The 14200-nt window shown below is 46.6% G+C and overlaps 1 protein-coding gene across 2 annotated transcripts in view; it reads right to left on the reverse strand.

Moving 5' to 3' along the window:
- The window catches only part of PGAP6 (post-GPI attachment to proteins 6), a 589880-nt gene that overhangs the window by 166909 nt on the left and 408771 nt on the right, over window positions 1-14200 (reverse strand). For both annotated transcript variants that reach the window (XM_085632201.1, XM_085632202.1), the window contains one exon: window positions 3840-3976. In XM_085632201.1, the coding sequence (XP_085488327.1) occupies window positions 3840-3976 (137 nt within the window). The remainder of the gene's footprint in view (window positions 1-3839; window positions 3977-14200) is intronic.

The following is a 14200-nucleotide window of genomic DNA, read 5'->3' on the forward strand; positions in this document are numbered from 1 at the left end:
CATTGATTATTAAACGAAATGCTTTAGTAAATGGGGTGCATTGACTAAAAACTCATTGTGTCTAATGGGTGAAAATGTACGGAAATGTTTCCAGTTGTTTTTGGAGCGCTTATGGAGGAAATTGCTTACATTATTAGGATCAGAACTTTTCAACCTAACAATGAGACTACAGGATTTTTGTTGTGAATTTGTATTTTGTCAGGACCAAACCAGTAATCCCACTCTTGGTGTGCTCGCTTTACTAGTTGTGCCCATTGTTTATGAATAAGAAGACTCACCTCTACCTGGCCACAGCTACCCCGGGCTTTCACGAGTATGACCAGTAAATCAAGCACACCAAGAGTGGGATTACTGGTTTTGTATTTACATTCTCTATTTATCACCATTCACTTCATTCTTTCTTCGTAGTGGCACTTTTTCTCTATGGTCCTGAAGAAAGCCGTGACACCTTGTAGGATCCTTTAGGCTGAAACATGTAGACCCGTTTACATCCACCACATGCAGTTATTATTTCAGACTGCAGGTGCTCTGTTTTTAATCCTGGCAATAGGAACGAATCAATAAAGTTCCTGTAGCTCCTGGAAGCTAGTTTTAGTAACTACCCTCACATTACAATTATTTTTTGTTTTCCACTGCGCCTACTACCCAACCAGTTAAGTGTCTTCTCTTCTAAAGGATTTATTATATCCTATACAGCAGAGGTCTTCAAACTGTGGGGCGCGCCCCCCTGGGGGTCCGTGACTCCATTCCCAGGAGGGCGCAAATGCCTCAGCAAAGAATTGTAAATGAAGACAGCCTGGAAGTGTGGCCTTCTTTATTTGGTGCATTTCCAGGTCGTTTTTATTTACAAACAGACTTGAAGTGTAAAGTATAGAAACCCCTTGCTATGAGGGCTGGGGTCATTGAGTGTGGTGGCAGGGTCAAAGAGGTGGCTATCAAGAACAAATGATTCTGTAAGGATTTTGTTATTTTATACATAGTTACAAAGGCAAAAAAGTAAAGCACACACTATTAAATAAAAAATAAATACCTACAAACGAATGTGACCTTGTGTAATGTAAAGTGTGCTCATGTAAAGCGCCGCAACATCTCGGGTCAAATTTGCACTATATAAAACTACCACAAAAAAAAAGTAATCTTATTGTGCCATTTGTGCCAATTCAGTTGGTTAATGTGATCACTGTAGATGTCTGTGTGTTTGTTTGTGAGGCCAGAAAGGCACAGAATTGTATCCTAGTTGGCGCAGTTTGGAATACTGACTTATGTATTTATAGTGGTATGAAGTCCAAGCCTGTGACAGAAAGCACTGTGAATATGTGTCATTATTAATTAGTAACGACAAAGGAGAAACACAAAAGGAACAAGATCCATGGATAGTGACAAATATATGGCTCAGAAGAAGGGGCACTATGTGAGGGCTAATTTGTTCATTTACAAATGAACAGAGACGACTTCCTCAGAGAGATGCCCCCTAAGAAGTGCGTGGTATATAGGGGCTTTTATTTTTTTATTTTTAAAAGGGCCATCACAATCATTGGTGTAACAGGTACTGAGGCAAGGGTGTAAGTGACCACTGTCCCAAAATTATGTCTTCCTTACTATGAAAAAGGTGCTGTGCGGGCCCATGGTCCATGCTAGCATTAGAGCCCGGGTCACCCTTACTGCTTTTTTTTTTCCCCACTCGAGGCCAGAAAGTATGATTGGTGCTGCAGGTAGAGTGGCACCAGGGCCCCATGGTATAAGGAGCCAAGTAAACCCTAACCATGGCAGTTTTACCACCCTCCTTGGCTTGCATTAGAGCCCAATGCACACTTGTATGTCAGTGTTGCTTTCAGGCTCAGAGCAATGGCTAAAGGGATATCCTTTCAATTTCGATTGGAAGTATAGGTCATCTTGGAATTAGACCCAAATCAGTAAGACAATGGTGGTCTATCGCAACCTTAGTTGCAAGGTCAGTAATAAGTACACATTGACAGTCAAAAACTGCACCGTCCTTTTGGGCCTGACTTCTTAAGAGGTAAAATGTATGTAAATGAGAGTGATTATATGCAATATGCACAGGTGCAGGCAGTAAATGCCATAAGAATTGGAAGCATCATGAGAATTTCACAAATATAAAATAATAGACTCTGCTTAGATAGTCAATGTTATATTGGTCGGGAAACATGCATTAATAAGACAGAATAATAGTATTGATTTTCCTAGAGGGCAAGCAAATGGTAAGGTACAGGGAAAAAGGGGTGGGGGTGTTGTGCTATATCTGCACATTGCGTAACAAAGGAGGTCAATCAAAGACAGAGTCATTTGTTATGTTGATTTTGTATTATGTAATATATCTTCTGATCATAAAAGCTTGCGGATGATGTGGCGTAGAATTCAACCTGGAACCAAAACCATAAAAAAGAAAAAAAACATGTACATGGGATTATGGTGGAGACATGACACAAGACTTTCCACATACCAACAACAGTCACAGCTGCAAGGTGCCCTATTGTGTGATACCGTCAGCTAACCTTGGCTTTTTACCCAACTGCGCTTTACTGCTGGGTTTTAGGGCCCATAGTTACAATATTAGTAGCAGCACTTCAATTCCCAAAATACAATTTAATGTATGGTGAAACACAACATTTTCAAAGTTTCACAAGGTACTATGCTGTTGGCAGGGTTGCCCACCACTGCAATGTGATAATATGCAATAAGGAGTAGGTTGATGACCCCCTAACTGTGACCAGGAATTTGTTTATTATAATAGTCTTGTAAACCAGACAGTCATGGCAAAGTGAGTAAATGAGGTGGCAAAGTGAGTAAATGAGGTAACAAGATATGAGAGAGGGTAATGAAACGTGAATGAGTGAGAGTGCATTACACTGGCTTTCTAGGTTTAAACCAGTCTAACATAAATCCACTGGACATAATGCCAATGAGAAGTCACTAGATACCTTGCATTGCTTCCCCTTTAAATTAAAAATGTGCTTTAGAACAATCGCTGCAAAAAAACACGTTTTGTAAACACTGGAAAAACACAGTTTTTGTCTATTTTGGAGGTTAGGCAGCAGAATAAACACTGATTTCTAAAGGTTTGAAAAACACTGAGAAAAGACCACTGAAATTCACAAAAAATAAACTCTGAAAACAGGACAGTCTTTATTGCAGTCTAGAAGTGAATTTTTTAGGGATTCTAAAGCTTCCCAAAATCTTGTTCCTTCGCAACATAAATAAAGTGATCAGGGTTTATGCCAGTGTCGAGATAGAATGCCTCACCACCAGTAAAAATTAAAAACTTAGTTTGATCTTTTTGTGTCTTTAGCTTTAAGTTTATCTGTCAGTCTTAGAACACAAAAAAGTAAAAACAAAGATTCATATACAGATATATAAAATATAAGTGTCACAGTTTAAACCACAATTAAAAAGGAGACGAAGTTGCTAGGGAAGACCTACAAGACCAGACATTCTTGCGTCTGGTACAAACTATTCCGAAAACAAAACACAAAAATAGAGCTGTAGCACAAACCTGGAAGCAGGACAGAAAAAAAGTGAGGCAGAAGATGGCAAATAGGCGTAATTTATTCTAGGCACCTATGGGAGGTGACGGAGTTCCATTATATTTGGAGTAAGTATTTTAAAGATATTAAAAAGATCTAAGAGGCACAGTTTACATCATTTTGGTCTAAAACTCAGGTAGAGGGAGCAGAGATAATGTGAGGTCTGGAGCCTATAGAAAAGAGGCTAATGGAGGAATAACCTTAAAATAAGGTCAGCTGCTGAAGAAATGAAAATGGTTTGAAAGACTAATTCACTGTGCCTTATGTCGATGAATCGGATGAACAAGTGAGACCCACCTGCCTTGCAGCTGCATGCTGCATAAAGGTAGCCATGCCTCCGCAGCAACCTGCACTCGCCGTATGGGCCACAGTCATCTAAGCATGGATCCAGGGCCGCTGAAACCATCACTTTGGTTTTCACCTTCTGGCAAGCGCTAAATCAGAAAAGGAGAACATTTTAGTAAATGTTAACATTTAGAAGCAGCAGCATGTGACACAATGTGTACCACACCTATCCTACAAGTATACAATGGCAGTACTAGTACGTTTTTTTGTCTAATTTACAGATATGCAATGGCAGCACTTAAGACACTGCAGGCAGCCTAGAATTATACAGTGTCAGCAAGTGACCTTTTGCACAACTTGTTTTTCCAAGGGATAACAATAAGCAACGCCTGTTGCATTTCATTAATATTCAGCAAATTTCACAGGGATACAGAGTTTTAACGTTTTTCAATATACTAGACATATTACAGTGCTACAAGGTAGATCAAAATATTTTGAGAGCAGAATCCACGTACCAGGAATCCAGTGAGCAACATGTCCTTTACTGTGTACACTGCATCCAAATTCCACATTATTTAGAGGCAACTCAAACACGTACAATATCTTTCTACGCATTCTCTTTTCGCAAATCAAATCCAATACAATTCCCGTCACAGAATTCACACATATCTTTTTACATCAAATATGCGGAATTCCTTGATTTCTTCACTGAAAAATATCCACCATTATAAATAAAACAATTTAGTATATGCACCAACACATACCGTTCTCTAAATTCAACGAATAGATAGCAGGCCTTTTCATCATTTCAAAACTCGGACACGTTACCATCAAGATCATCAAAGTGAGAACATGATCAAACAAAGTTCGATCTACTTAAAATCCAATTAATTTAGAGTGGCCTGAATGATTTCCTCTCTCAAAGCACATTCCCAGGCTACCTAAACAATAGTAAAATCACCTCAAAATGCCAACCTGGAAAAAAAAGATCTGCTCTTCAACTTTCGCCCATCTTCTAATCTAGCGCGGCTAAGGAAAACCAAAACAGGAACATTGTGGTGGCAGACTATTGAACCAGATTTCAACCTGGCTTTAGCATTGAAAGAGCCTTTACAAAGATCCTGTATGATGTACATGACATCCGGGATAGATGAGGCTTGTGTCTACGCTCCATCAAGAATTATCGGCAGACTTTGGCAAAGGTGACCATGGTGGGCTTATTTGGAACCCTGTGCAGCACATGGGTTTTACAAATACAGTGTTGAACTAGTTTTACTAACTGGCATCTAGACGTGACAATGGGGAACTTTATCTAGCTTTACATTCAAAAGCCCCTCACAACTTTGTCAAATTAGTTCATCAGTGGTTGGGATATTCTTCAGGGTTCTGATAAATCATTTTCTCTTCCTCTCTAAGGCATTTGTCTAACTGTACACTTTCACTGCACGAACCAACGTCTGGTTTTACGCAAGTTAAAACCTGACCTCCTCTTCCCCCCCCCCCCCCCCCCCCCCCAAGACATGAAATTGTATCTCGATAACAAACCTCATGAGTCCAAGATCCACAGTCAGATTACTTACATTCTCACAAACTCTTTGCCTTTATCACAAGGGTTCTATCTTAATAAGGGTTGGGGGAATCTTGACTCAGTGGGGTAACAGAAGGCCATGGTAAGACCCTAACTTGTATTCTCACACCCATATATTTCAAAGACTCTAACAGCATTTCCATCAACAGATGACTACCACCCATCTCTCACATGTACATTGATACAGCATAGTTAGGGTGTTACCGCCTGACCTATTCCAGCTTTGCCCCCATTCTCTCTGCCTGTCAAGCAAGGTACTTCTTAGGGTAGGTTAAAATTGGTGAGTTTTTAGAATGGGTTGGCTCCACAGGCTCCACAGACTATGATTATGACTTAAAGATGTGTGTAAAAGGGGAGTGAAACCAACAGAAAATCTTAATCCAATAACAACTGGCGAGATTTAAAGGCTTACTGCTCACTGGAGAGTTATATGATGCCAGTGCTAAAAAGAGACAGAGTAAAGCAAATTCTGTAACACTGAAGAAACACTTAAAAAATACAACACTCTAAAAAGCACTAAAAATAAAAGGATTTGGAGAGTGCTAGGTGGTGCCGGTCCAGCATGGCCACTCGGCGGTGAGGCTCCGGACGCCGGACCCCGCAAATCCTCCCCAGATCCGTGGCGAGCTGCCCTGGCCGACTCCTGTGGGGCACATCGGAGCGCTGACCTGTCCCACGGCCCAAGGTCCGAATTTGGCGAGATTCGACCCGGCCCAGGTGCGGCCTGGAGGCGGGCCAGCGGCTGGAGGTGGCAATCCTGGTGCCGAGATCCGGGCAGGCTGCTACTTGAGCCCGCGGCGCCCACGAGGTGTCTAGGCCCTGTCTCCCCGGGACTTCGGCGGCCCCTGCCGGCCCTCCCCCCCACGAGAAGAGAGGTGTTCCCGCCTAAGGACTGCCAGCGGTGAGTGCGGAGCGGGCCCCGGAGGGCTGAACTGTGGCGGATGGCGGCCGGTGAATGCGGCGCTGTGTGAGGCGCGCAATCTGAGCGGCCTTGGTGGTTGAGGTGGCCGCGGAGTGGTGGGGGGGTCCCCCTTCGGGCTGGGTGTCGACGGCCGGGGACTGGCTTCCCCCCTCCTCCCCCCCCCCCTGCTTTCGCTGCTGATTCTGGACCTGGTCCCTGTGGGGCTGTTGAGTGGCGTGGGGCGGACATCCACCTTTGATGATCGGGCCGCAGGCCGGCAGTCAGTGAGTATGGCCCCCTTGACCACAGGACTTACGCTGTCGACTGGGAAGGCATTAAGATCCTGGGGGGAGTGAGCTGAACTGAATTTGCGCCCGCGGCTTGGGCTGAGTGCTGGCGTCGGTGGCTGGGGACCCACCGCGAAGTGCCTGGAGCCGGGCGGTCCCTCCTGCTGGTGTACCGGGGACCACCTTGCTGTGCCTGGACGTCTGTACGGTGTGCCCAGGTTCTGTGACTTCGCTGGTGGCAGCGTGGACTTAACCTTGGCTGTGTTGTGCGGCAGGAGGTGGCGCGCCGCCCTGGGTACCGGTTGGCCACGGGTTTGCAGATACGGATTGGCGGCGGGCCTTGAGGGACACTCGGCTGCCTCATCGGGCGGCGCACGGGGACGTGCTCCGACGGGGCCTGTGGATGATCAGAGGAGAACGAAGGACATAGAATTTTCCCAAAGCAATCACAGAATGTGAAGAAAAAGTGAGGAAGAATGTAGGCAGTGCCTCACGGGAGTAACACCAAGGGAGGTAACAGGCTGGTACTCGCCTGTGTCCTCAGGCTTCTCATCATTAGCAACTGCCTACTTAAAAATAAATAGGGTAGTGAGGAATAAAGAACCAAAAAAGTTGAGAAAAGTGCTCTCAGTGACCCTTGAAAGACAGACCGGGATCTACCTTAGAAACCCGATGTGCTTTAGTGTTAAAAACGAGCTAGATACACTGGCTATATTTTTTTATTCCTTGCTGTGTATCTGCTCAAGTTAAAACCAACATGTTTCATTGCCTTATAAACTTCTTGGCAATTTCGTCAGGGTTAGGATCAGTGTCCTCACTGTACCTCGTTTCTCCGTTTGTTGTATCTAAAAAAGACAGCATATCACATACCATCAACTCTCTCCACACACCGCATAGAGTAAAATAATCTCACTGGGAAATTACGCATATCAGAAGTGATCATATTACCATTCAATTGCCCCACTTCGGCATACCTGCTACCTCAATTTTTGAATGTGGGACTTTCACAAGTTCCATGTATGTTGCTGCAATAAGTCAGTCTGTAACAAGAAAATAGAGGGAATATGAACACAAAGGTCAAATATACCGTTAACAACCCTCCAGGATAATCTCTGTAAAAGTGCACACAGCTCTGGATCAGTGTGCTGTTTGGCTACATATCTCCTCGTATATCCCAAATTAAGCTATCCGTTACATGTTTTCAAATGTTTGTGGGGCAACCCTGAATTATAATGTTGCCTATTTTGAACCCCCTTGCTCCCTAAAGTCTACATGTAGCTCACTCTGGGTATACAGTGCATACATCATATCCGGGCTTGTCTTCCCTGGTTTGTGTGTAGAGACAACTCATGCTTTTTGCTTATGGCAAAGTTTGTATGTAAGCGGGATTACACGGGCTTGTCTACCCCGATTTAAACATAGAGACAAATCACGCTCTTTACTTATGGCACGCTTTGTGTACAAGCGCGGTTACACAGGGGGGAAGACATTTACCACTTCCAGCATTCACTCATTGCAATTCGTGTCTCCTCCGTATCGATAAAACTTTCAAAATACCCAGGTTTACATGAGCTCAGTGATCCTTGCTTACCAGTGTGTTTAAGGTGGTCGGCCAGTGCTCCCTCCTTGAGCAACGCCGCCATGGAAGCTTCTTTATCGCGAACATCGCCGCGTCTTTACTTCCTGTACCACGCCCCGCTACCGATCGTGCATCTAGCGAGTGGGCACCTATACACCTACGCTCCCACGGCGGCCATCTTGGAATATCTCGATCAGCCTTATATATTCATTTAAAAATGTCAGAAGAGTGTTGCATTAGTGCCCCATTAACATAAAGGTGGCAAAAATACTAGAACATAACTAAATGTATCCCTTGAACTTAGTGTAAATATAAATGCAAAATTAAATTGAAAACATATATGCATTTATATATATATACAAATGTATATACTGTAAGGGATCATGGATTTCATAGCAGTTCCTCCCATTATATTTATTATGTTCTGACTAAGTACTACTGATTCTTACAGAAGCTCAATTCAGACCATGTAGATGTTGCTCAGGGATGAATTGAACCTGAAAACGAAAAGCTCTCCCTGTCCCCTTCTAAAAAATGACTGAAGATAGACAGAGGTCAGGGGAATGTCTATGTATGCATGCCTAGAATGGTACCACTTTATTCCACTCAATAAGGTCATTCAAACCCTTTTGATCTGCCACCTCTTGGTAAATCCAACGGGCTTCCTTAGCAAGAAGTCTGTTTTCTATGCTGACAACATGGCCGGCTAGACGTACACTGGTGTAGCTCCTGCCTCACCAGACCGAATCCTTGCATAATCCTGGCGGAATTGTGCCCAATTTCTTGACATCTGCTGTCGGAGTGCCCCCCGGCCCCCGAGGATCCCGGTCGGGGCGAAGGAAACAGGCCGGAGAAATCCACTTTATTCGCCTGGATTCCTACCGGACAAGATGGCGGCCCCGTCCTGACCCAGGGGACTGCGGACCACTGTGAGCTGCCCCGGAGTGCGGGGGGCCGAGAGCTCGGGCCCGGGACGTCTCCTGGGGAAAACAAGACCTGACTCCTGACATGGAACTCATTATAGCAGGAGACTTTAATTGTGCTTTGGATGGGAAACGGGATAGGCATCCCCCAAAGGTAGATGCTAAACCCAAGACACGGGAATCCATACGCCAGAGTTTGGGGGAGTCCTGGCCCCTAGGCTCCTGGACATTGTTTTGGAAGCGGGTGAGACTGGCGTATTGCCTGCCTCCATGCGTGAGGCGCTGATTGTGATGATCCCTAAGCCTGGGAAGGACCCCTTACTCCCCGCCTCCTACAGGCCAATCTCAATGCTCAATGTAGACCTTAAGATCATTAGTCAGGTATTGGCCAACAGATTACTTCCGTATCTCAGGCGATTGGTACACGACGACCAGTCCGGTTTTATTCCAGGAAGGAATACGCTGTGCAATATCTGCCGTCTCGCCCATGTCATGCAATCACTAGAGGGCAGGGCCGAACGGAACACCCTCGTATTCCTAGATATCGAACAGGCGTTCGACTCGCTCAGGTGGGACTATCTATGGCAGGTGCTCCTCAAAATGGGGATTGGTGAGGGGTTTGTGAATTGGGTGAGTCTTCTCTATACTCAGCCGGTGGCGAGGGTCCGTACGGGACGCTATGTCTCAGATGCGATATCACTAGCCAGGGGGACGCGACAGGGGTGTCCGCTCTCCCCCGTGCTGTTCGCCCTGGCAATGGAGCCATTAGCGTGCCATCTCCGTAGGGTCCTACAGGGGCAGGGTATCCAAATTGGGCCATGGAACATATCGTATCACTGTATGCAGATGATGCACTGGTGTATCTACGGGAACCAACGCACTCGATTCCGAAACTGCTGGCGACCCTGGGTCAGTTTGCCGAGGCCTCTGGACTCTATGTCAATAACACTAAATCACAATTATATCCGGTTGGGTCAGAGGCTGAGAGGAGCGGGGTTCCACTCCCAGAGCTGGGGCTTCCATGGGTGACAGATACGTTGCGCTATCTTGGGATCTGGATCAGTAGGGACAGAGAAGTTTTTTACCAACATAATATGGGGAGGATTCTTAGAGGTCTCCGAGGCAGCATTGCCTTCTGGAACACACTCAGACTCTCGCTGATGGGGAAGATTGCCTTGATTAAAATGGTGGTGTTGCCTCGATGTCTCTTCACAATGCAGGGCTCCTTCTTTGAACTACCACACCAGGTCTTCAGGGATCTCGATGCAATGCTTATACAACTAATGTGGAATGGAAAACGTTGTCGGGTGAGCCTAGAAGTCATGAAACGTACTTGGGGTAGGGGCGGTTTAGAAATCCCGGACCTTGAACTTTATTATTTTGCGTCCGAATTACAGCACGCAGTGGCCTGGCTCGATACAGACCCATCATGGGAACGATCACTCCTGGCGAACACATATGGGAATCGACAGCTGGGGGCGCTTTTCTGGCAGACGAAAGGGCGACCGGACCGATGTCCTCCACTGGGCAGGTTGTTGGCTGCCATCTGGGCCAGGGTGGTTCGCCGACTTATACAGGTGCGACCGTTTGCCCCAGAGGCAGACTTTTGGCTGATGCCGCCTTTCGCGCACATTGACCGGGTCCTGTCTACTGCCAAATGGAAGGCGGGAGGGTGTCTTATGCTGTCAGACCTCTACCCTGACCAACGGTTCATAACATACCGAGATGCCGTGGACTCTTTTGAGCTGGGTCCGGGGCAATTCTTGCAATACGCCAAAATAGCGGCAACAGAACGACATCTATGGCCTACATTCCCGGAAGCCCCGGAACACACGAATACTCTGGTCAAGATGATAGCCATGGCGGGAGGGCGGAAACTTGTCACTCACCTGTACAGGGCGTTGCGGGAAGACAGAAAATGTGCACCTCTCAAAATAGAAGGTAGATGGCAGGAAGTAAGCCCACAGGAGATCACACCACGGGAGTGGGAAAAAATTCACGAGGGTGTATGTAAGGTGGCGGTGTCCAATAGATTTAAGCAGATACAGTACAATATGGTCCACATGACATACCTTTCACCCAAGCGCCTACACACTATTGATAGCTTGAGGGATCCAAGGTGCCCCAGATGCCACTATGCACATGCAGATTTCCCACACATGGTTTGGTCGTGTCCGTTGATCCAGATATACTGGACAACTATCCTAGAGGACCTGCACAGAATAACAGGATGGAGAGTTGCCCTGGAGCTGCGTACCTGTCTCCTTGGCCTGATTCCCCCGGACCCTAAACGTACGATCAGCAGGAAGTTCCTGGTGTTGGGACTTGTGATAGCTAGGCGGCGAATAGCAATCCACTGGCTTCAACAGAGTGGACCGCTGGTTGCGAACTGGAAGACGGACCTGAAGGAATGGGCATTAGCTGAGGAGGGGCATATGCGCAGCACTAGGAGGGATGCCAAACTCCCGGAAGTATTGCAGGCGTGGGGGCTAATGGTCCAGGAGATAGGAAGGAGCTCCCCGAATTCTACACAGACAGTGTTGACAGATGGTAGTCATATGGGGACTGAATCCCCCAGGCAGGGGGAAAGACGGGAGGATACCCCTGACTGAGATGTTGTTAGATGAACCTCTAGGTGGGTGGGCCCGGCGAGGGGGGGTGGGACGTGAGGATGGGAGGGGGGGGGATGTTCAGTTACGAGTTCATATGATTGTTAATGACAATGTTCATGCTTATTGCTGGTTCGGTGCACACTTCAAAGGCAACCCTAATTGGACTAACTGTTGCTGGACAGAGAATGTGAGGCTTCTAATTCTGAATTTTTTTGTAAAACAGTACTGTTTTATTCTGTGCCGTGAACCTTAAAACCACAATAAAGAAATTAATAAAAAAATAAAATAAAAAAAAAAGTCTGTTTTCCATATTGTGCTGGTCACCTAGTACTTTTTCTAGTACCACCCATCGTATATCTCTGGGTTGATGTTTATGGGTGACAAAATGTTGAACTAGTTTGGTGGTAAGTTTACCAGATTTTTAAGTGCTCATGTGTTCCTGAATTCTGACCTTGATTTTGTGCGTCATGAGACCAATATAATGTAAATCACAGGGACATGTGATCCTATAGATGACATTAGTCGTATTACAATTACTGAACCTGTTAAGATGCCATAGGTTCCCCTTTGTTAGAGTCACACTTTTGGTAGTTACTGTGAAATCAGAGACTGTGCATCCACCACAAGGATAATGCCCACGAGGTATACCCGTTTCTTTGAATACCTGCATCGGGCGAGTATGGACCAGCCGGTCCCGGAGATTGGTAGAGCGTTTGAACGCAAACCTCGGATGGGGCATTTTCATGGATGTCGTACTAAGCAAGTGCCAGTGTCTTTTGATATTCTGTCTAATCTTTGTGGAGCACCGATCAAATGTCGTGACCACTGGGATACAGTTGTTGCGAATTTTTACATGCCTTTCAAGGAGGGCGGTCCTAGGTGTATTCAGGGCCCTCTTCCTGGCTTGTTTTATGATCTTCTTTGGATAGGCCCTATCTTCCAGTTTTACGGATAAAGCCTCTGTTTGTGCAACATAGCTCTCAGTGGACGTGCAGTTTCTACAGTAACGTAGGAGTTGCCCCACCGGTAAATTATCTCGCAATGCCCTAGGATGATACGATCTATAATGGAGCAGCGAGTTTTTATCGGTGGGTTTTTGATGGACACGTGTTACCAATTTGTTATCTATGGCTTCGATGTCAAGGTCCAGATATGTAGCAGTATTTCTATTTATTGTCCATGTGAACTTAAGACACCCATCCAGGTTATTCAATCATAGAAGAAACTTCTCGAGTTCTTCTTCTGTCCCTGACCATATGCATAGGACATCATCAATATATCTCTTCCAGAGGACAATGTTCCTCTGGAAGAGATTGGTGGAGTGATTGATGTAATTTGACTCAAACCGGCCTACATGAATACAGGCCAGACTGGGGGCGAATGTAGCCCCCATTGAAGTCCCGGATACTTGAAGATATAGCTGCTCTTTATAGGCAAAGAAATTGCGTGTGAGTGCAATTTCAATGCATTGCAACACAAAAGTCTGGGTAGTGTCATAAAACCATTCACACTCGCCCAGGGCGTGCGCTGCTGCCACCAGCGTCGCTTCCTGGGGGATGCTAGATTAAAGTGATTCAATATCAATGGTCACCAAAAATTGGTGACCAGGGTTATACACCACGGTATTGAGATGTATTGGTATTCGCCTGGTGTGTCACTTGCCGCTGAGGAGGTGCTTTCCCTCGTTGTCATCCAAGAAGGTGCTGCCTGTTACCGCTATTGTCTATAAGGAGTCGAGGAGGGCTGTAGCACGACGCGGGACTCTGTGTCCCAGGATCCCGTGCTCTCTGACACCTGTGCTCGCTCCACGCCCACCCGACCTGGACTGTACTTAAAACCTCGCGGAACCCGCTGGCGCGGGTCCCGCTTCGCCTGGTGTGTCACTTGCCGTTGAGGAGGTGCTTTCCCTCGTTGTCATCCAAGAAGGGGCTGCCTGTTACCGCTATTGTCTATAAGGAGTCGAGGAGGGCTGTAGCACGACGCGGGACTCTGTGTCCCAGGATCCCGTGCTCTCTGACACCTGTGCTCGCTCCACGCCCACCCGACCTGGACTGTACTTAAAACCTCGCGGAACCCGCTGGCGCGGGTCCCGCTTCGCCTGGTGTGTCACTTGCCGCTGAGGAGGTGCTTTCCCTCGTTGTCATCCAAGAAGGGGCTGCCTGTTACCGCTATTGTCTATAAGGAGTCGAGGAGGGCTGTAGCACGACGCGGGACTCTGTGTCCCAGGATCCCGTGCTCTCTGACACCTGTGCTCGCTCCACGCCCACCCGATCTAGCCCTCCCACCCCTCATAAAGGAGGAGTCGCCATCCGCTACGCGGGACGCGCCGGACGAAGCCCGGACAAAGGGCGGGCCGTCTGTGGCCGTCAGGGGCTGAAGGAGGCTGGGCTGGGCCACGTCCTTTTCCTCTGCAAGAACTGTGAGTACATATTCCGGTTTTGTACCCAGAAATCTATGTCTACCCGTTCTGGCAAGTTGTTAAG

The sequence above is a fragment of the Triturus cristatus genome, chromosome 10, assembly GCF_964204655.1.
Source record: "Triturus cristatus chromosome 10, aTriCri1.1, whole genome shotgun sequence".
Lineage (NCBI taxonomy): Eukaryota > Metazoa > Chordata > Amphibia > Caudata > Salamandridae > Triturus > Triturus cristatus.